The following is a 20,996-nucleotide window of genomic DNA, read 5'->3' as shown; positions in this document are numbered from 1 at the left end:
CTGATAGCTCAGTTGATAAAGAATCCACCTGCAATGCAGGAGACCCTGGTTTGAGCCCTGGGTCAGGAAGATCTGCTGGAGAAGGGAATGGCTACCCACTCTAATTAATATTCTGGCCTGGAGAATTCCATGGATAGTCTGTGGGATCACAAAGAATCAGACAAGACTGAGTGACTTTCACTTTCACTTTCAAAGCATCCCTAAACCAGAACATTGATTTTTTTTGGGCTGGTAGAACTTAGCATATATAGAAAACTTGGTTGTTCCCATCATACTGTGGTGGTGCTAGAGAATTACTTAATCATTTATAAGAACCTCCCTATTAAATATCAGAGATTTTATAATTTGAAGGACTGACATGTGAGACAAATGTTTGAAGAATTTTTCAGAATTTGTTACTGTTAATTAGAAACTTCCTGATTCAGAATTTGACATAGTTTGGAGGAACTTTAGCTTAACACTGACCCTTTTAAATGTCTCCAAAGAAGAGCTTACCAAGCAAATTGTATAGTAGATGAAACAGGGCATAAGAGGAACATTGATGTCCTTAAAAAAAAAAAAACTTTTGAAGCACTTTAAAAGCATATGTTAATGGATAAATTAGTCTAATGTCATCTATAATTTTAAAAATCATTTGGGTTATTATCATTTTAGCTCAGTTACAATGGTGTTCTGTTAAACTTTGTAAAATATTTAAATTCAGATTAGTCTTGATTCTGTTCATTTAAAATGGGTAATCTTTTCCCTTAATGTTACTGAATTCCAGTTTTTTTAAACTCTTATTGTATCAGCTACCAAGAAAAACAGAATTGTCTTCCCAGCAAATTCTGGGTCCCTAACCCTATAAACAAAGCCATTATTCAGAAAGGGAAGATTTAAGCTTGGGTTGAACAGTTTTGCAGGTGAGGATTAAGCATGTTTGGCAAACACTTTTAGGGAAGTTTTCTTATTGCTCTCATGGGTGCATGAAAACAACGATGTCTGTCAGGCCTTTGTTTCCATTATTTCACCATATGTGAAGTTTTTTAAAAGAATGCTTTCATTACTTATAATACTGATACAGTAGAATTCTTTTGAAAGAGAACACTGAAAGAAAAAGTAAGTAAAAAAGATAACTTAATAGAATAAATGAGCATGTGTCCACAGAAGCAAATTGAACAGAATTAAATGTCAGAGTATAAAGATAGATTGCTCTGTATAGAGTTTTCTTCTTTGTTCATTGACGTTCCTAGGCTTGGTCCATGCCTCTGAGTAACTGTATTTCATCTGGCACACTTTTGTATGTATTTTGGTAACTACACAGCTTGCCTGTGTCCTTACTACAATTCTGTTAGTGATCTCTGTAATAATGGCTGCCGCACAGGAGGCACTCAGTAGAGGCTAATAAATGGATGTGTTGTCCCACACTTTAGGCTTGCTGTCATCTTGTTAATATGCCAATGTGCGTTCCTTGATCTCAAGGAGTCGGTCTTCAGTGGATATTACTTTTTGGAAGTTATAAAATGGACTTCACCATCCATTCCACTGATTTTCTCACTACTTATCCTTCCCCACCTCTGTAACGTGGGAGACTTTGGAACTAATTTCTGTGTTCATACATTTGTTACTTCAATAAATAATCAAAGGCATTTTGTCATTTTCCAGTGCTTATATGTAGTCCTTTTTTTTTCACTTTCTGTTCTTTTTTGTGTGTGATACTCTTTCACTCTCTCATTGATGGCATTTATTCAGACATTCATTGAGCATTTACTGTGTGCCAGAACACACTGATAAACTTCCATTTGAGTGCACCCCTTCCATTCTGATTCCCTTCTGCTCTCTGACTAGTGGGGACTATCTTACCAGCTAGGCTTCTTTCTGCTCCCTCTCTTTAGGTGCTCTTGCTACTGCTTTCATCCTCACTGTTGTCTGCAGTTGGCCTTACTTTTTCATCACTATGTTAAAATTCGCTATTCTCTGATAACTTTTTCCTCTTCTATCCCATACTAGTCTCTCATTTTTTATTCTGTTCTTACGTCATTAATGAGTTAACAGTTTTTCCTTTTTAATATTTTATGAAATGTTTGTTCTGAGCACACATAGATAATGACATCCTTGGTAGAGACTTTTTATGTTTTACTGCAGTGATGTCTGTACCCATCCCTACCCTCCAAATGTTGGCATACTTTTTTGGTTTGTAGATAATACTTTGGGCTAGTTTGTTTTTGAATGATGAAGAATGAAAAAGAATTTTTGAGTGAAGTGTGATGAGATGTGCATTGGACAACAGGACTGAAAGACTCTGCTAAGTCATCGTCTTTTGTAAATATGGATTTACAGAGGATCTAATTTAACACACTGCATTTGTACTTGTATGCTGTGGCAAAGAAATTCTGGTATCATGTTTGTGTCCAATATATATTTGTTTAAAAAACAAATCTGAAGGACTATGAACTTAACAGACCTTTGATGTTTAAAGTTTAGAAGGTAAAATGAGAAGATTTTATTTATTTAAATATATTTCAGTATAGATAGTTGGTAGTTAAGGAACATTTGTCTCTCTGAATATTTATGTATCAGTTCAGTTCAGTCACTCAGTCGTGTCCAACTCTTTGCGACCCCATGAATCGCAGCACGCCAGGCCTCCCTGTCCATCACCAACTCCCGGAGTTCACTCAGACTCTTGTCCATCGAGTCCGTGATGCCACCCAGCCATCTCATCCTCTGTCGTCCCCTTCTCCTCCTGCCCCCAAATCCCTCCCAGCATCAGAGTCTTTTCCAATGAGTCAACCCTTCACATGAGGTGGCCAAAGTACTGGAGTTTCAGCTTTAGCATCATTCCTTCCAAAGCAATCCCAGGGCTGATCTCCTTCAGAATGGACTGGTTGGATCTCCTTGCAGTCCATGGGACTCTCAAGAGTCTTCTCCAACACTACAATATATATATTCTGTAACGTGTATATTGCATGACATTATTACAGAGCCATTTTTGGAAAGACTTCCATTGAGATGTGTTCAGGATGTACTTAGGAACATTTTAGGAAAGAGATCAGGCTGGCAGGAAACTAAAAATGTAGAATTTTTAAAAGCTGGTTGGGTATGTCCTGAGTGCTGGTTCGGGAAGGCATTACCAGTTTATTTGAGGAAGCACACATGTAAAGCCTTCAGGGGGCTACTCAGAGCTGATGCACTGGGCTTCCCAGGTGGCTCAGTTAGTAAAGAATCTGTGGCCGATGCAGGCCATGCAGGAGCTGTGGGTTTGATCCCTGGGTCTGGAGGATCCCTTGGAGGAGGAAATGGCAACCCACCCAAGTATTCTTGCCTGGAAAATCCCATAGATAGAAGAGATTTGTGGCCTGCATTCCATGGGGTCACAAATCAGAGAGAAAAAGATGTAGGTGTGCATGTGTAGTGTTTGGGCATCTGGAGAAGAAAATCTCGAGGGAATTGTCATTGCCTCTAGATCTGTTTGCGTTTTCTAACAATAAAATGACATGTAAATCCTCATCCAAAGCAAAATTTTCAGTCAGGTGACAAACGTACCATACAACTAAATATTGACTTATTTAGAGTTTATGGTTGTTTTGGTGGTGGTGTTCAGTCACTCAGTCGTGTCCGACTCTTTCCTACCACATGCACTGCAGCATGCCAGGCTTCCCTGTCCTTCACCATCTCCTGGAGCTTGCTCAAGTTCATGTCCATTGAGTCAGTGATGCCATCCAACCGTCTCATCCTCTGTCTTTCTCTTCTCCTCCTACCTCAATCTTTCCCAGCATCAGGGTCTTTTCTAATGAGTCAGCTCTTTGCATCAGGTGGCCAAAGTATTGGAGCTTCAGCTTCAGCATCAGTCCTTCCAATGAATATTTAGGGTTGATTTCCTTTAGGATTGACTTGTTTGATCTCCTTTCTGTCCACGGGACTCCCAAGAGTCTTCTCCAACACCACAGTTCAAAAGCATCAATTCTTCCATGCTCAGCCTCCTTTATGGTCCAACTCTCACATCCACACATGACTACTGGAAAAACCATGGACCTTTGTTGGCAAAGTGATGTCTCCGCTTTTTAATATGCTGTCTTAAGTTTGTTATAGCTTTTCTTCCAAGGAGCAAGCACCTTTTAATTTCATGGCTACATTTACCATCTGCAGTGATTTTGGAGCCCAAGAAAATAAAGTCTGTCACTGTTTCCAGTGTTTCCCCATCTATTTGCCTTGAAGTGATGGGACCAGATGCCATGATCTTAGTTTTTTGAATGTTGAGTTTTAAGCCAGCTTTTTCACACTTTTCTTTCACTTTCATCAAGTGGCTCTTTAGTCCCTCTTTGCTTTCTGCCTTTAGGTAGATAGACATTAATTTAAAAGAAAAACAACATAAAAGTGAACATAATATTTAATCAGTTCTTTCAGGTTATTTTGTGTCATAGGCTAAATTATCTATGAAGCTTTAACATTTGTTAATGCTCTCAACTTGAGAATTGTGTTATTTTGTAATGGAGTTATTTGAATTATGCTAGACAAGATCTCAGAACATGATCTGAGTTTGAGGATAGATGGATGTGATTCCCTGCTCTCTCTCTCTATTTCATGAAGGATTTACACAAAGATTTAGTTTTCTCTGTAGTTTAGCTGACTGTAGAAATTAAATGTTATTTACTTGTTTTTTCTGATAATAGAATAAAATGGATTATAGTGATACTGTTAAGTTCTCGTTTTCTTCTTTTTTCCATTCTAGATTAAAGAGTCTATTGTTGGGGAAATCAGACGGGAAATTGTAAGTGGACTTCTGGCAGCAGTATCTTCAAGTAAAGCATCCAATTCTAAGCAAGATAGTCACTAATGGAATTTATAGGTAAATTTTTCTGAATTTCTTTGTTTAGCTAAATGTAACTTAGTACTTAGTTTTTAATGCTTTTTCTTAGTATATAGGTCTGTTTCCCTAGCTAAATTTTTATTTTTAGGAAGTATGTAATATGTTATTTTACAGTGTGAAAACCTTTTATAACCTCATTTGAAGTGTAAGTGATTCAAATCTCATAATCTCAAACCTCCAAGTTATATTGATATTTTATCATTTTATTGAAATTTCATTATAGTAAATAAATTCTGGAATTGGGGAAATTGAGACCTTCAAACCTGAATTTTGATAGCACTGCCCTGATTATAATATTACTTCAAATGGATGAAGAATTCAAGCATGCGTGCATACCAAGATTTCAAGATTTAATCATAAATTTTTAGTGTCTTTTGTTTTTTAAAGAAACATATCCCATAGATCTCATTGTACATAGTACATTAGGTCTCATATCTAATCATGTCATAATAGATAATGGAGAATCTTTATTCTCATCCTTCCTTTTAAAGACTTTTCAGTAATAATTGAAAAATGCTTAATTTTTACTTTTCTTCCTTTTTTTAAGGTTTGCGTGGGTCCTGTTAGCTGCGTGATACTGGAGTTATCAAGGATATACACTGGTGGGGGTGTCATTTGTGCTTCAGAAGATACTTGCTGCTGAGCTGGGCTACTGTATACAATGTTTATTTCTTCTGTGCATATCTTTTCAAAAAACATAGAAACATAGGCACTTTGCTGACTTTATTTCTTTTCTAAACTATCAAAACCATAGCCATTTGAAAAGCCTAATATTTATTTGTATGTCAGTATTTTCCAGTTGATTGCCTAGGTAGAATTAATTTTAAAACTTGAAAACTTCCATAATTAACCAACTTATAAATAACATATTTCTTCAGACTAGCTTCTTAAAACACTGACCTCTATGAGGTATTTACTGTGCAATAACTGATTCATTTTTTGAGAGCTTGAAACAACCAATGATACTCCCTCCACTGCTGTTAATTAGTGTCACTTCCAAGAAGAAAAATTATCCTGTTGTAAAAACTGCTTTTAATTCTTGAGGAGGTTACTAATAGCAGTAGGATAGAATTTATGTTACCTAAAACTACTTAATGTTCTTACACTGTAAGCATTGTTATTTTACCCAAGACAATTGTAATTTTATTGTAGCTTATGTAGTTTGGGGATTTTTGTTTGTTTGTTTTTTTGGAAACATGTCTTATGTTAAACACTATGTACTTTTTGCATTGTCCAGACTTCTTTATTATAAGGACATGTTTCTTCTTTTAGACTAAATAGTAGATTATTGCCAAAATAATGGGGCCTGTGACTTGAATGGATAGAAATGAATAAGCTGGTTTTGTTTTTTCATAATGGAAGTAATTTAGATTTTTGTTTTCTCATAAACAAATTTTAATTCATTCTTAACCAGTGAGAACTGTTTGTTTTATGGGGGGGGGGGGAAGGAAGGTAGTTTCCTATTTGGTTTTATATATGTTAAATAAATGTGTAAAGTAACAACCAGATGTTATTAGAATTATTCTTTAGCATTTATAATTTTCAACTCCTATTATATTTCTTTGTGTGAAATTTTAATCAAAAGTGGTTGAGAGGTTAACAATATACTTTGAAAGAATATCTAAAAGGTTTTTTAAATGTTTGAATTATCACATCACACAAAGGCTGATTTCTAAAAAAAAATTAATAAAGTATTTATTTTGCCTAACATGTTTTTAGTGATTTATTTTCTTGAACCACAACATGAAGAATTTGGATTAGATTTGATAAGTAACAAGACCCAAAAGAATTGGAGCATATAATCTATTAGGCTAAAATTCTCTTTTCCTGAAAAGGCGTCTACGATGCTTTCAAAAATGTGGTTAATACTAGACCACCATGGAGAAAGAATGCACACTGATGCCTCTTGGTCTCATCTAGTTCTGTCGTCTTAATTATTACCATCTGAGTCAAAAATTTTCTTTAAACTGTACTGTTAAGCTACAAAGAACAGACATTAAAATACTACTTTATTCTCTGGCCAAATTCAAATTCAGCAATTTGACTACCCAATTCTAATAATAGTAATGATACATATAAACCAAGCACTGATATTAATACTAATATTAATACAGATATCAATGATTTTTAACTAATCAGCTTTGTAGCCACTAACAGTTCTTTTCTGACTATATAAGAACCCAGAATTTGATAATCAGTATTAAATAGCTTGATTCAATGGGCAAATCCCTTACAGAGTTGGCATGTAAAATAAAATGAACTCAAGCACTATCAGAGTTTCATGTTGACACCCATGTAAAGCTTGTGTACTCAAACATTTGAGAGCTACTGTATTCAAGCCACCCTGCTAGCTGCTGAAATGAATGAGAGGGGGTCTAAATGGAAGAACAGGGCACCTTTTTTTCCTGAATGGGTAAGTTTAGAAGTACCAAATAAAAAACATGAAAATCATAAAAAGAATTTGCAGGAGGGAGCCTGGGATGGTTGGAGATGTAAGTCTTTACCAAGAAGACTTAGTTTCAGTAAAGACGTAATGGGAAATAGAAAGGATGGAGTTTAAGTAATTAAGAATATTTTAGTTCTTGTTGTTCAGTTGCTTAGTCATGTCTGACTGTTTGTGACCTTATGGACTACAACAGGCCAGGCTCACCTGTCCTTCACTATCTCCCAGAGTTTGCTCAAATTCATGTCTATTGAGTTGGTGATGCTATCCTAACCATCTCTTCCTCTGCTGTCCCCTTCTCCTGCCTTTAGTCTTTCCCAGATCAGGGTCTTTTCTAATGAGTCAGCTCTTCCTATGAGGTAGCCAAAATATTGGAGCTTCAGCTTCAGTATCAGTCCTTCCAATGAAATATTCAGCATTGATTTCTTTTAGGATTGACTGGTTTGATCTTGCTGTCCAAGGGATTCTTCAAGGGTCCCAAAATTCGGAAGCACCAATTTTTTGGTGCTCAGCCTTCTTTATGGTTCAACTCTCACATCTGTACAGGACTACTGGAAAATCCACAACTTTGACTCTATGGACCTTTGTTGCCAAAGTGATGTCACTGCTTTTTAATACACTATCTAGGTTTGTTATAGCTTTCCTACCAAGGAGCAAGCATCTTCTAATTTCGTGGCTGCAGTCACTGTTCACAGTGATTTTGGACCCCAAGAAAACAAAATCTGTCACTGCTTCTACTTTTCCCCTTCTATTTGCCATAAAGTGTTGGGACAAGATGCCATGATCTTAGTTTTCTGAATGTTGAGTTTTAAACAGCTTTTTCACTCTCCTCTTTGATCCTCATCAAGAGGCTCTTTAGTTCCTCTTCACTTTCTGCCATTAGAGTGGTGTCATTGGCATAACTAAGGCTGTTATATTTCTTCTGCCAATCTTGACTGCAGCTTTTGATTCATCCAGCCAAGCATTTTGCATGATATACTCTGCATACAAGTTAAACAGTCAGAGTGACAATATACAGCCTTGACATACTCCTTTCCCAATTTTGAACCAGTCCATTGTTCCATGCTTGTTTCTAACTGTTGCTTCTTGACCTGCATACAGGTTTCTTAGGAGACAGTTAAGGTGGTCTGGCGTTCCCATCTCTAAGAATTTAACAGAGTTTGTTGTGATCCACACAGTCAAAGCCTTTAGCATAGTCAGTGAAGCAGAAATAGATGTTTTTCTGAAATTCCCTTCCTTTTTCTATGATCCAATGGATGTTGGCAATTTGATCTCTGGTTCCTCTGCCTTTTTCTAAACTGAGCTTGTACATCTGAAAGTTCTTGGTTCTTGTACTGTTCAAGCTTAGCTTGAAGGATTTTGAGCATAACCTTGCTACTAACAGCATGTGAAATAAGCGCAGTCATAAGGTAATTTGAATAGTCTTTGGCATTTGCCCTTCTTTGGGACTGAAATGAAAACAGACCTTTCCCAGTTCTGTGGCCACTGTTGAATTTCCCAATTTTGCTGGCATAATGAGTGCAGCACTTTAACATCATCTTTTAGGATTTAGAATAGCTCAACTGGAATTCCATCACCTCCACTGGCTTTGTTCATAGTAGAGTTTGCAAAGGCCCATTTGACTGTGAAGTCCAAGATGTCTAGCTCTAGGTGACTGACTACACCTCATTGTTATCTGGGTCATTAAGACCATTTTTGTATACTTCTGTGTACTGTTGCCACCTCTTCTTAATCTCTTCTGCTTCTGTTAAGTCATGCTAATGAGTTCTGTCCTTTATCGTGCCCATCCTTATATAAAATGTTCCCTTGGTATCTCCAGTTTTCTTGAAGAGATCTCTGGTCTTTCCCATTCTATTGTTTTTCTCTATTTGCACTATTCACTTAAGAAGGCTTTCTTATCTCTCCTTGCTATTCTTTGAAACTGAATTCAGTTGGTTATATCTTTCACCTTTTTTAAGTGGAAGGTGGACAATACTGAATTTCAATTTTCAATTTTGTTCCTTTGGAACAACAACAAAAAATTCTCATGAAATACCACTTAGAGTAATGCTTCTATATTTCTCCACGCATGGAAATCAAATTACCTGAGATTTTGTGGAAATGAAGATTCTGATTGCGTAGGTCCTGGTCCTACTTTCTTGGCTCCACATTCCTGCATTTCTAGAAGCACTCAGGAGAAACTGATGCTTCTAATCCATTAACTGTACTTTTAGTAGCAAGGATTTATATTAGTAAGTCTTACTACCTATCTGCTAGTTACTTTGGAGAGAGAAAGTTGTGTTAGGTAGGTAGAATAGGGAAAAGGAGTCCAAAATTGCGGTGGCTAAAAGACAAGGAAGGTCTGAGGACCAGAGTGAAGACTTCAGGCAGAACAAACAGAACAAACAGCACTCCTGGCTAAGCCCAATTTGCATAGGGCAGGCCCAGGTGGAGGAAAAAAACATATAAAAGGAGGAGCCAAAGCTCTCTCTCATGGACTCTCTCTCCCACGTGCGTGCGCTCTTTTCTTTCTCTCTCTCTCTCCCACTTTCCTGCTATCTTCTAAATAAAATAGAGCTGTAACACTGATTTGCCTAAGAGCTGTAGCACAGTTTGTCCAAGACCCAAGAGCTGTGATGCGCCGAGGGCTTTAATGTCCGTCGCTCCAAATCTTTGTTGTGACGAGACAAAGAACCGAGGAACATACACTCACGTGACAGTTGGTAAGCAGGAAAAGGAATTTTTATATCCAAAGGTATGTCAACTTAGAGGCCATCTTCAGGGAACTTTTCATTATAGCCCAAAGGTAGTAACTGGAAACAAATGTATACCAAAACAAGATAAGGATACTAAAGAAAATTACAGCCCATATCTTTGATGAATATGGATACAAAAATTCTCAAGAAAATATTAGCAAACCAAATCCAACAACACATCAAAGACCATGACCAGACTAGACTCATCCCAGAGCCACAAGGATGGTTTAAAACAAACAAATATGATACACCACATCAACAAAAGAAAAAACCCACATAATCATCCCAATAGATACAGAAAAAGCATTGGATAAATATCAACACCATTCATGATAAAAACCTCTTACCAAATTGCATACGGAGGGAATACAGCTCAACAGAATGGAAGCTACTTATGACAGACTCTCAGCTGATACGATACTTAATGGTGTGAATAGCTGCTGCTGCTGCTAAGTTGCTTCAGTTGTGTCTGACTCTCTGCAACCCCACAGACGGCAGCCCACCAGGCTCCCCCGTCCCTGGGATTCTCCAGGCAAGAACACTGAAGTGGGTTGCCATTTTCTTCTCCAATGCATGAAAGTGAAAAGTGAAAGTGAAGTCGTTCAGTCGTGTCCGACCCTCAGCGACCCCATGGACTGCAGCCTTCCAGGCTCCTCCACCCATGGGATTTTCCAGGCAAGAGTACTGGAGTGGGGTGCCATTGCCTTCTCCAGAAAAGCTGATAGTCTTCCTGATAAAATCTGGAACAAGGCAAAGATCCCCCAGTCTCACCACTGCTATTCAATAGTACAGTATTAGAAGTTCCACAGTAATCAAGCAAGAAAAAGAAAGACAAAGTATCCAAATTGGAAAGGAAGAGATAAAATTCATTATATGCAGACAGTCAAAGCTATGGTTTTTCCAGTAGTCAGGTACAGATGTGAGGGTTGGACCATAAAGAAGGCTAAGCAGCAAAAACCTGATGCTTTCAAACTGTGATGTTGGAAAAGACTCTTAAGAATCCCATGGACAGCAACTCCTTTGTATTGATCAAACCAGTCAATCCTAAAGGAAATCAATGCTGAATACACATTGGAAAGACTGATGCTGAAGCTGAAACTCCAATACTGTGGCCACCTGATGAGAAGAGCTGACTCACTGGAAAAGACCCTGATGCTGAAAAAGACAGAAAGCAGGAGAAGAAGGGAGAGATGGAAGAGGAGATGGTTGGATGGCATCATCGACTCAATGGACATGAATTTGAGCAAACTCCAGGAGATATTGAAGGTCAGGGAAGCCTGGTGTGCAGCAGTTCATGGGATCACAAAAAGTCAGATACGACTGAGCAACTGAACAATGACAACAATATGCAGAAAATATTACATTCTATGTAGAAAACCCTAAAGACTCTACATTCAAAGTACTAGAATGAATAAAAAGATTAATCACAGTAGCACAGGATACAACATTAACATACAGAAATCTGTTGCATTTCTTTATACTAACAATGAAATATCAAAAAGATATAATAAAATAACTGCTTTTGAAATCACATCAAAAAAAAAAAAAAAAAAACAGCTTAGGAATAAATCTGACCAAAGAGGTGAAAGACAATGCTAGAAATAACCATAAAACATTAATAAAAGAAACTGAAGATGATTCAAAGACATAGAAAGAATTCCAAGCTCTTGGACTGGAAGAATTAATGTTAAAATGGCCTTAATACACAAAATGATCTACATATTTAATATGATCCCTATCAAATTATCCATGACATTTTTCACAGAACTATAATAATCCTAAATTTCATATGGAACCATTTAAAAGACCGAGAATTGCCAAAGCAATCCTAAGGAAAAAGAACAAAGTAGGTCACATACTCCAGACAATCATACAAAGCTACAGTAATCAAAACATCATGATCTGGCACAAAAACACACATATGGATCAATGGAACAGCATAGAACCCATAAATAAACTTACACATTTATGGTCAATTAATCTTTGACAAAGGAAGCAAGAATATACAATGGGAAAAAGAGGCTCTTCATGAAGGGGGGTTGGGAAAGTTGGACAGTTCAGTTCAGTTCAGTCACTAAGTCATGTCTGACTCTTTGAGATCCCATGGACCAGCACTCCAGGCTTCTCTGTCCATCGTCAAATCCTGGAGCCTGCTCAAACTCATGTCCATCGAGTCAATGATGCCATCCAACCATCTCATCCTCTTCCGTCCCCTTCTCCTGCCTTCAACGTTTCCCAGCAACAGGGTCTTTTCCAATGAGTCAGTTCTTCACATTAGGTGGCCAAAGTATTGCAGCTTCAGCTTCATTGTCAGTTCTTCCAACGAATATCAGGACTGATTTCTTTTACAATTGACTGTTTTGATCTCCTGGCAGTCTAAGGGACTCTCAAGAGCTTTCTCCAAAACCACAGTTCAAAAGAATCAATTCTTCAGCACTGAGCTTTTTTTATGGTCCAACTTTCACATCCGTACATGACCACTGGAAAAACCATAGCTTTGACTATGGTGACATTTGTCAGCAAAGTAATGTCTCTGCTTTTTAATATGTTGTCTAGGTTGGTCATAGCTTTTCTTCCAAGGAGCAAGTGTCTTACTTTCATGGCTGCATTCACCATCTGCAGTGATTTTTCAGCCCAAGAAAATAAAGTCTGTCACTGTTTCCCCATCTATTTGCCATGAAGTGATGGGACCAGATACCATGATCTTAGTTTTCTGAATGTTGAGTTTTAAGCCAGCTTTTTCACTCTCTTCTTTCACTTTCATCAAGAGGCTCTTTAGTTCTTTTTCACTTTCTGCCATAAGGGTGGTGTCATCTTCGAATGTGAGATTATTGATATTTCTCCCAGCAAAGTTGTTTCCAGCTTGCGCTTCCTCCAACCCTGCATTTTGCATGATGTACTCTGCATCAAGTACATCAAGACCATCCCCAAGAAAAAGAAATGAAAAAAAGCAAAATGGCTGTATGAGGAGGCCTTACAAATAGCTGTGAAATGAAGAAAAGTGAAAAGCAAAGGAGAAAAGGAAAAATATACCCATCTGAATGCAGAGTGCCAAAGAAAAGCAAGGAGAGATAAGAAAGCCTTCCTCAGTGATCAGTGCAAAGAAATAGAAGGAAACAGTAGAATGGGAAAGACTAGACATCTCTTCAAGAAAATCAGAGATACCAAGGGAACATTTCATGCAAAGAGGGGCACAATAAAGGACAGAAATGTTATGGACCTAACAGAAGCAGAAGATATTAAGAGGTGGCAAGAGTGCACAGAACTATCCAAAAAAGATCTTAATGACCCAGGTGACCGTGATGGTGTGATCACTCACCTAGAGCCAGACATCCTGGAATGTGAAGTCAAGAGGGCCTTAGGAAGCATCACTACAAACAAAGCTAGTTGAGGTGATGGAATTCCAGTTGAGCTATTTCAAATCCTAAAAGATGATGCTGTGGAAGTGCCACAATCAATATGCCAGCAAATTTGGAAAACTCAGCAGTGGCCACAGGACTGGAAAAGGTCAGTTTTCATTCCAGTCCCAAAGAAAGGCAGTGCCAAAGAGTGAATGTTCAAACTACTGCACAATTGCACTCATCTCACATGGTAGTAAAGTAATGCTCAAAATTCTCCAAGCCAGGCTCCAACAGTACATTTACCATGAACTTCCAGATGTCCAAGCTGGATTTAGAAAAGGCAGAGGAACCAGAAATCAAATTGCCAGCATCCATTGGATCATCAGAACAGCAAGAGAGTTCCAGAAAAACATCTATTTCTGCTTAATGACTATGCCAAAACCTTTGACGGTTGTTTCCACAACAAACTGTGGAAAATTCTGAAAGAGATGGGAGTACCAGATCACCTGACCTGCCTCTTGAGAAATCTGTATGCAGGTCAGGAAGCAACAGTTAGAACTGGACATGGAACAACAGACTGGTTCCAAATTGGGAAAGGAGTACGTCAAGGCTGTATATTGTCACCCTGCTTATTTAACTTCTATGCAGAGTACATCATGAGAAACACTGGACTGGATGAATCACAAGCTGGAATCAAGATTACTGGGAGAAATAATCTGTAACCTCAGATATGCAGATTACACCTCCCTTATGGCAGAAAGAGAAGAGGAACTAAAGAACCTCAGGATAAAAGTGAAAGAGGAGAGTGAAAAGTTGGCTTAAAGCTCAACATTCAGAAAACTAAGATCATGGCATCTGGTCCCATCACTTCAAGGCAAATAGATGGGAAACAGTGGAAACAGTGACAGACCTTATTTTGTTGGTCTCCAAAATTAGTGCAAATGGTGGCTGCAGCCATGAAATTAAAGATGCTTACTCCTCGTAAGAAAAGTTATGACCAACCTAGACAGCATATATTTTTTAAAATTTATTTTAATTGGAGGCTAATTAGCTTACAATATTGTAGTGGCTTTGCCATACATCAACATGAATCTGCCATGGATGTACATGTGTTCCCCATCCTGAACCCCTTTCCCACCTCCCTCCCCATTCCATCCCTCTGGGTCATCTCAGTGCACCAGCCCTGAGCACCCTGTCTCATGCATTGAACCCGGACTGGCATTCTGTTTCACCTATGATAATATACATGTTTCAATGCTATTCTCTCAAATCATCCCACCCTCGCCTTCTCCCACTGAGTCCAAAAGACTGTTCTATACATCTGTGTCTCTTTTGTTATCTCCCATTTAAGGTTATTGTTACCATCTTTCTAAATTCCATATATATGTGTTAGTATACGGTATTGGTGTTTTTCTTTCTGGCTTACTTCACTCTGTATAATAGGCTCCAGTTTCATCCAGCTCATTAGAACTGATTCAAATGTGTTCTTTTTAATGGCTGAGTAATATTCCATTGTGTATATGTACCACAGCTTTCTTATCCATTCATCTGCCGATAGACATCTAGGTTGCTTCCATGTCCTGGCTATTATAAACAGTGCTGCAATGAACTGGGGTACACGTGTCTCTTTCAATTCTGGTTTCCTCAGTGTGTATGCCCAGCAGTGGGATTGCTGGGTCATATGCCATTCCTATTTCCAGTTTTTTAAGGAATCTCCACACTGTTCTCCATAGTAGCTGTACTCTGCATCCCCACCAACAATGTAAGAGGGTTCCCTTTTCTCCACACTCTCTCCAGCATTTATTGTTTCTAGACTTTTGGATAGCAGCCATTCTGACTGCATGATATGGTACCTCATTGTGGTTTTGATTTGCATTTCTCTAGTAATGAGTGATGTTGAGCATTTTTTCATGTGTTTGTTAGCCATTTGCATGTCTTCTTTGGATAAAATTCTGTTTAGTTCTTTGGCCCATGTTTTGATTGGGTCGTTTATTTTTCTGGAATTGAGCTGCAGTAATTGCTGTATATTTTTGAGATTAATTGTCAGTTGCTTCATTTGCTATTATTTTCTCCCATTCTGAAGGTTGTCTTTTCACCTTGCTTATAGTTTCCTTCATTGTAAAAATGCTTTTAAATTTAATTAGGTCCCATTTGTTTATTTTTGCTTTTATTTCCATTACTCTGGGAGGTGGATCATAGAGGATCCTGCTGTGATTTATGTCGGAGAGTGTTTTGCCTATGTTTTCCTCTAGGAGTTTTATAGTTTCTGGTCTCCCATTAAGATCTTTAATCCATTTTGAGTTTATTTTTGTGTATGGTGTTCGAAAGTGTTCTAGTTTCACTCTTTCACAAGTGGTTAACCAATTTTCCCAGCACCACTTGTTAAAGAGATTGTCTTTTCTCCATTGTATATTCTTGCCTCCTTTGTTGAAAATAAGGTGTCCATAGGTGCGTGGATTTATCTCTGGGGTTTCTATTTTGTTCCATTGATCTATATTTCTGTCTTTGTGCCAGTACCATACTGTCTTGATGACTGTGGCTTTATAGTATAGCCCGAAGTCAGGCAGGTTGATTCCTCCAGTTCCATTCTTCTTTCTCGAGATTGCTTTGAGTATTCGAAGTTTTTTGTATTTCCATACAAATTGTGAAATTATTTGTTCTAGTTCTGTGAAAAATACCATTGGTAGCTTGATAGGGATTGCATTGAATCCATAGATTGCTTTGAGTAGTATACTCATTTTCACTATATTGATTTTTCCAATCCATGAACATGGTATATTTCTCCATCTTTTGTGTCCTCTTTGATTTCTTTCATCCGTGTTTTATAGTTTTCTATATATAGGTCTTTTGTTTCTTAGGTAGATATATTCCTAAGTATTTTATTCTTTTTGTTGCAATGGTGAATGAAATTGTTTCCTTAATTTCTCTTTCTGTTTTCTCATGGTTAGTGTATAGGAATGCAAGGGATTTCTGTGTGTTAATTTTATATCTTGCAACTTTACTATATTCACTGATTAGCTCTAGTAATTTTCTAGTGGAATCTTTAGGGTTTTCTATGTAGAGAATCATGTCATCTGCAAACAGTGAGAGTTTTGCTTCTTCTTTTCCAATCTGGATTCTTTTTATTTCTTTTTTTGCTCTGACTGCTGTGGCCAAAACTTCCAAAACTATGTTGAATAGTAATGGTGAAAGTGGGCACCCTTGTCTTGTTCCTGACTTTAGGGGAAATGCTTTCAATTTTTCACCATTGAGGATAATGACCAAGTGGGCTTTACCCCAGGGATGCAAGGATTCTTCAGTATTTGCAAATCAATCAATGTAATACATCACATTAACAAATTAAAGATAAAAACCATATGATTAGCTCAATAGACGCAGAGAAAGCCTTTGACAAAATTCAACATCCATTTATGATAAAAACCCTCCAGAAAGCAGGAATAGAAGGAACATACCTCAACATAATAAAAGCTATATATGACAAACCCATAGACAGCATATTTTTTAAAGCAGAGACATTACTTTGCCAACAAAGGTCCATCTAGTCAAAGCTATGGTTTTTCCAGTAGTCATGTATGGATGTGAGAGTTGGACTATAAGGAAAGCTGAGCATGGAAGAATTGATGCTTTTGAGCTGTGGTGTTGGAGGAGACTCTTGATAGTCCCTTGGACTGCAAGGAGATCCAACCAGTCCATCCTAAACAAAATCAGTTCTGAATATTAATTGGAAGGACTGATGCTGAAGCTGAAACCAATACTTAGGCCACCTGATGCAAAGCACCAACTCATTTGAAAAGACCCTGATGCTGGGAAAGATTGAAGGCGGGAGAAGGGGACAACAGAGGATGAGATGTTTGGATGGCATCAGCGAGTTAATGGACATGAGTCTGAGTAAACTCTGGGAGTTGGTGATGGACAGGGAGGCCTGGAGTGCTGCAGTCCATGGGGTCACAAAGAGTTGAACACGACAGCAACTGGACTGAACTGAACTGAACTCTGCATATAAGTTAAATAAGAAGGGTGACAATATATAGACTCAATGTACTCCTTTTCCAATTTGTAAGAGTCTGTTGTTCCACGTCCAGTTCTAAATGTTGCTTCTTGACCTGCACACAGATTTCTCAGGAGACAGATAAGGTCGTCTGGTATTTCCATCTCTTTCAGAATTTTCCCCAGTTCGTTGTGATCCACACATCAAAGGCTTTGGTATGGTCAATAAAGAAGAAGTAGATGTTATTCTGGAATTCTTTTGCTTTTTCTATCACCCTATGGATGTTGGCAATTTGATCCAGCTAAACGCAGTTTGAACATCTGGGAGTTCATGGTTCACGAACTGTTGGAGCCTGGCTTGGAGAATTTTGAGCATTACTTTACTAGCATGTGAAAGAAAGTGAAGTTGCTCAGTCGTGTCCGACTCTTTGCAACTCCATGTACTGTAGCCCACCAGGCTCCTCTGTCCATGGAATTTACCAGGCAAGAATACTGGAGTGGGTTGCCATTTCCTTCTCCAGGGGATCTTCTTGACCCAGGGATCGAACCCACATCTCCCACATTTCAGGCAGATGCTTTACCGTCTGAGCCACAGGGAATGACTAGCGTGTGAGATGAGTGCAATTGTGCGATAGTTTGAACACTCTTTGGTATTGCTTTTCTTTGGGATTGGAATGAAGATCTATTCCAGTCCTGTGGCCACTGCTGAGTTTTCCAAACGTGCTGGCATATTGAGTGCAGCACTTTCACAGCATCATCTTTTAGGATTTGAAATAGCTCAACTGGAATTCCATCACCTCAACTAGCTTTGTTTGTAGTGATGCTTCCTAAGGCCCTCTTGACTTCACATTCCAGGATGTCTGGCTCTAGGTGAGTGATCACACCATCATGGTCACCTGGGTCATTAAGATCTTTTCTGGATAGTTCTGTGTATTCTTGCCACCTCTTCTTAATATCTTCTGCTTCTGTTAGGTCCATATCATTTCTATCCTTTATTGTGCTCCTCTTTGCATGAAATGTTCCTTTGGTATCTCTGATTTTCTTGAAGAGATGTTTAGTCTTTCCCATTCTACTGTTTTCCTCTATTTCTTTGCATTGATCACTGAGGAAGGCTTTCTTATCTCTCCTTGCTATTCTTTGGCACTTTGCATTCAGATGGGTATATCTTTCCTTTTCTCCTTTGCCTTTCACTTCTCTTCTTTTCTCAGCTATTTGTAAGGCTTCCTCAGGCAGCCATTTTGCCTTTTTGCATCTCCTTTTCTTGGGGATGATCTTGATCACTGCCTCCTGTACAATGTCATGAACCTATATCCATAGTTCGTTAAGCACTCTATCAAATTTTATCCCTTGAATCTGTTTGTCACTTCCATGTATAACTGTAAGGGATTTGATTTAGGTCATATCTGAATGGTCTAGTGGTTTTCTCTACTTTCTTCAATTTAAGTCTGAATTTGGCAATAAGGAGTTCATGATCTGAGCCACAGTCAGTTCCTGGTCTTGTTTTTGTTGACTGTATAGAGCCTCTCCATCTCTAGCTACAAAAATATATTAATCTGATTTTGGTGTTGAGCATCTGGTGATGTCCATGTGTAGAGTATTCTCTTGTGTTGTTGGAAGAGGGTGTTTGCTATGACCAGTGCATTTTCTTGGCAAAACTCTATTAGTCTTCGCCCTGCTTCATTCCGTATTCCAAGGCCAAATTTGCCTGTTACTCCAGGTGCTTCTTGACTTCCTACTTTTGCATTCCAGTCCCCTATAATGAAAAGGACATCTTTTTTGGGTGCTAGTTCTAGAAGATCTTGGAGGTCTTCATAGAACTGTTCAACTTCAGCTTCTTCAGCATTACTGGTTGGGGCATAGGCTTGGATTACTGTGATATTGAGTGGTTTGCCTTGGAAACAAACAGAGATCATTCTGTCTTTGCTGAGATTGCATCCGAGTACTGTATTTCAGACTCTTTTGTTGATCATGATGGCTACTCCATTTCTTCTAAGGGATTCCTGCCCACAGTAGTAGATATAATGGTCATCTGAGTTAAATTCATCCATTCCAGTCCATTTTAGTTTGCTGATTCCTAGAATGTCAACATTCACTCTTGCCATCTCCTGTTTGACCACTTCCAATTTGCCTTGATTCATGGACCTAACATTCCAGATTCCTATGCAATATTGTCCTTTACAGCATCAGACCTTGCTTCCATCACCAGTCACATCCACAGCTGGGTATTGTTTTTGCTTTGGCTCCATCCCTTCATTCTTTCTGGAGTTATTTCTTCACTGATCTCCAGTAGCATATTGGGCACCTACTGACCTGGGGAGTTCCTCTTTCAGTATCCTATCATTTTGCCTTTTCATACTGTTTATGGGGTTCTCAAGGCAAGAATACTGAAGTGGTTTGCCATTCCCTTCTCCTGTGGACCACATTCTATCAGACCTCTCCACCATGACCCGCCTGTCTTGGGTGGCCCCACACGGCATGGCTTGGTTTCATTGAGTTAGACAAGGCTGTGGTCCGTGTGATCAGATTGGCTAGTTTCCTGTGAGTATGGTTTTAGTGTGTCTGCCCTCTGATGCCCTCTCAAACACCTACCATCTTACTTGGGTTGCTCTTACTTGGATGTGGGGTATCTCTTCACGGCTGTTCCAGCAAAGCGCAGCCACTACTTACTTTGGGCGAGTCGCTCCTCCTGACCTTGAACGTGGAGTAGCTCCCCTCGGCCCTCTTGCACCCGCACAGCCACCACTCCTTGGATGTGGGGTTACTCCACTCTGCCGCCGCCTCTGATCTCGGACGTGGGGTAGCTCCTCTGCCGCTGTCCCTGACCTCAGGCATAGGGTAGCTCGTCTCCGCCGTGCTTCTGCGCGGTCTGTCACCGCCGGAGCACTTTGGTTTTATTTTCAGTTCAGTTCAGTCGCTCAGTAGTGTTGTCTCTTTGGGACCCCATGAATCGCAGCACGCCCGGCCTCCCTGTCCATCACCAACTCCCTGAGTTCACCCAAACCCATGTCTGAGTCGGTGATACCATCTAGCCATCTCATCCTCTGTCGTCCCCTTCTCCTCCTGCCCCCAATCCTTCCCAGAATCAGGGTCTTTTCCAATGAGTCAACTCTTCGCATGAGGTGGCCAAAGTACTGGAGTTTCAGCCTCAGCATCAGTCCTTCCAGTGAACACCCAGGACTGGTCTCCTTTAGGATGGACTGGTTGGATCACCTTGCAGTCCAAGGGACTCGCAAGAGTCTTCTCCAGCACCACAGTTCAAAAGCATCACTTCTTCGGAGCTCAGCTTTCTTCACAGTCCAACTCTCACATCCACACATTGGCTAAATTACCAAATTTGCCAGCATTTGGATCAACTTTCTCAACAAAAGAGAAATTTTATTTTGGCGCATCTTCTCGTTGTTGTTGTTGTCTTTCAATTGCTGTCCAAGAAGTGAAAACCAGAACACAAATAACATCACAGATTCTGTCAGGTATAATCCTAAACCAGTTTTTGGAGTAAACGTTAATTTCCTAGGAGAGTCTTTTCTTGGTCTATTTTGCCTGTAATGCACATAACCAGAGAAGGCAATGGCATACCACTCCAGTACTCTTGCCTGGAAAATCCCTGGTAGGCTGCAGTCCATGGGGTCGCAGAGTAGGACACG

At 39.1% G+C, this 20,996-nt stretch overlaps 1 protein-coding gene across 1 annotated transcript in view; it reads left to right on the top strand.

The window, feature by feature from the left end:
• The window catches only part of SSFA2 (sperm specific antigen 2), a 36,748-nt gene extending 30,192 nt beyond the window's left edge, over nt 1-6,556 (top strand). The window contains 2 exon segments of the mRNA XM_010833846.1: nt 4,709-4,825; nt 5,394-6,556. Coding sequence (XP_010832148.1) covers nt 4,709-4,813 — 105 coding nt within the window. The 3' untranslated portion in view covers nt 4,814-4,825; nt 5,394-6,556.
• The last annotated feature ends 14,440 nt before the right edge of the window (nt 6,557-20,996 follow it).

The sequence above is a fragment of the Bison bison genome, unplaced genomic scaffold (assembly GCF_000754665.1).
Source record: "Bison bison bison isolate TAMUID 2011002044 unplaced genomic scaffold, Bison_UMD1.0 scf7180017863946, whole genome shotgun sequence".
Taxonomy (NCBI): domain Eukaryota; kingdom Metazoa; phylum Chordata; class Mammalia; order Artiodactyla; family Bovidae; genus Bison; species Bison bison.
Note: the sequence above shows the minus strand (reverse complement) of the source record. Positions and strands in the feature narration are given on the sequence as shown.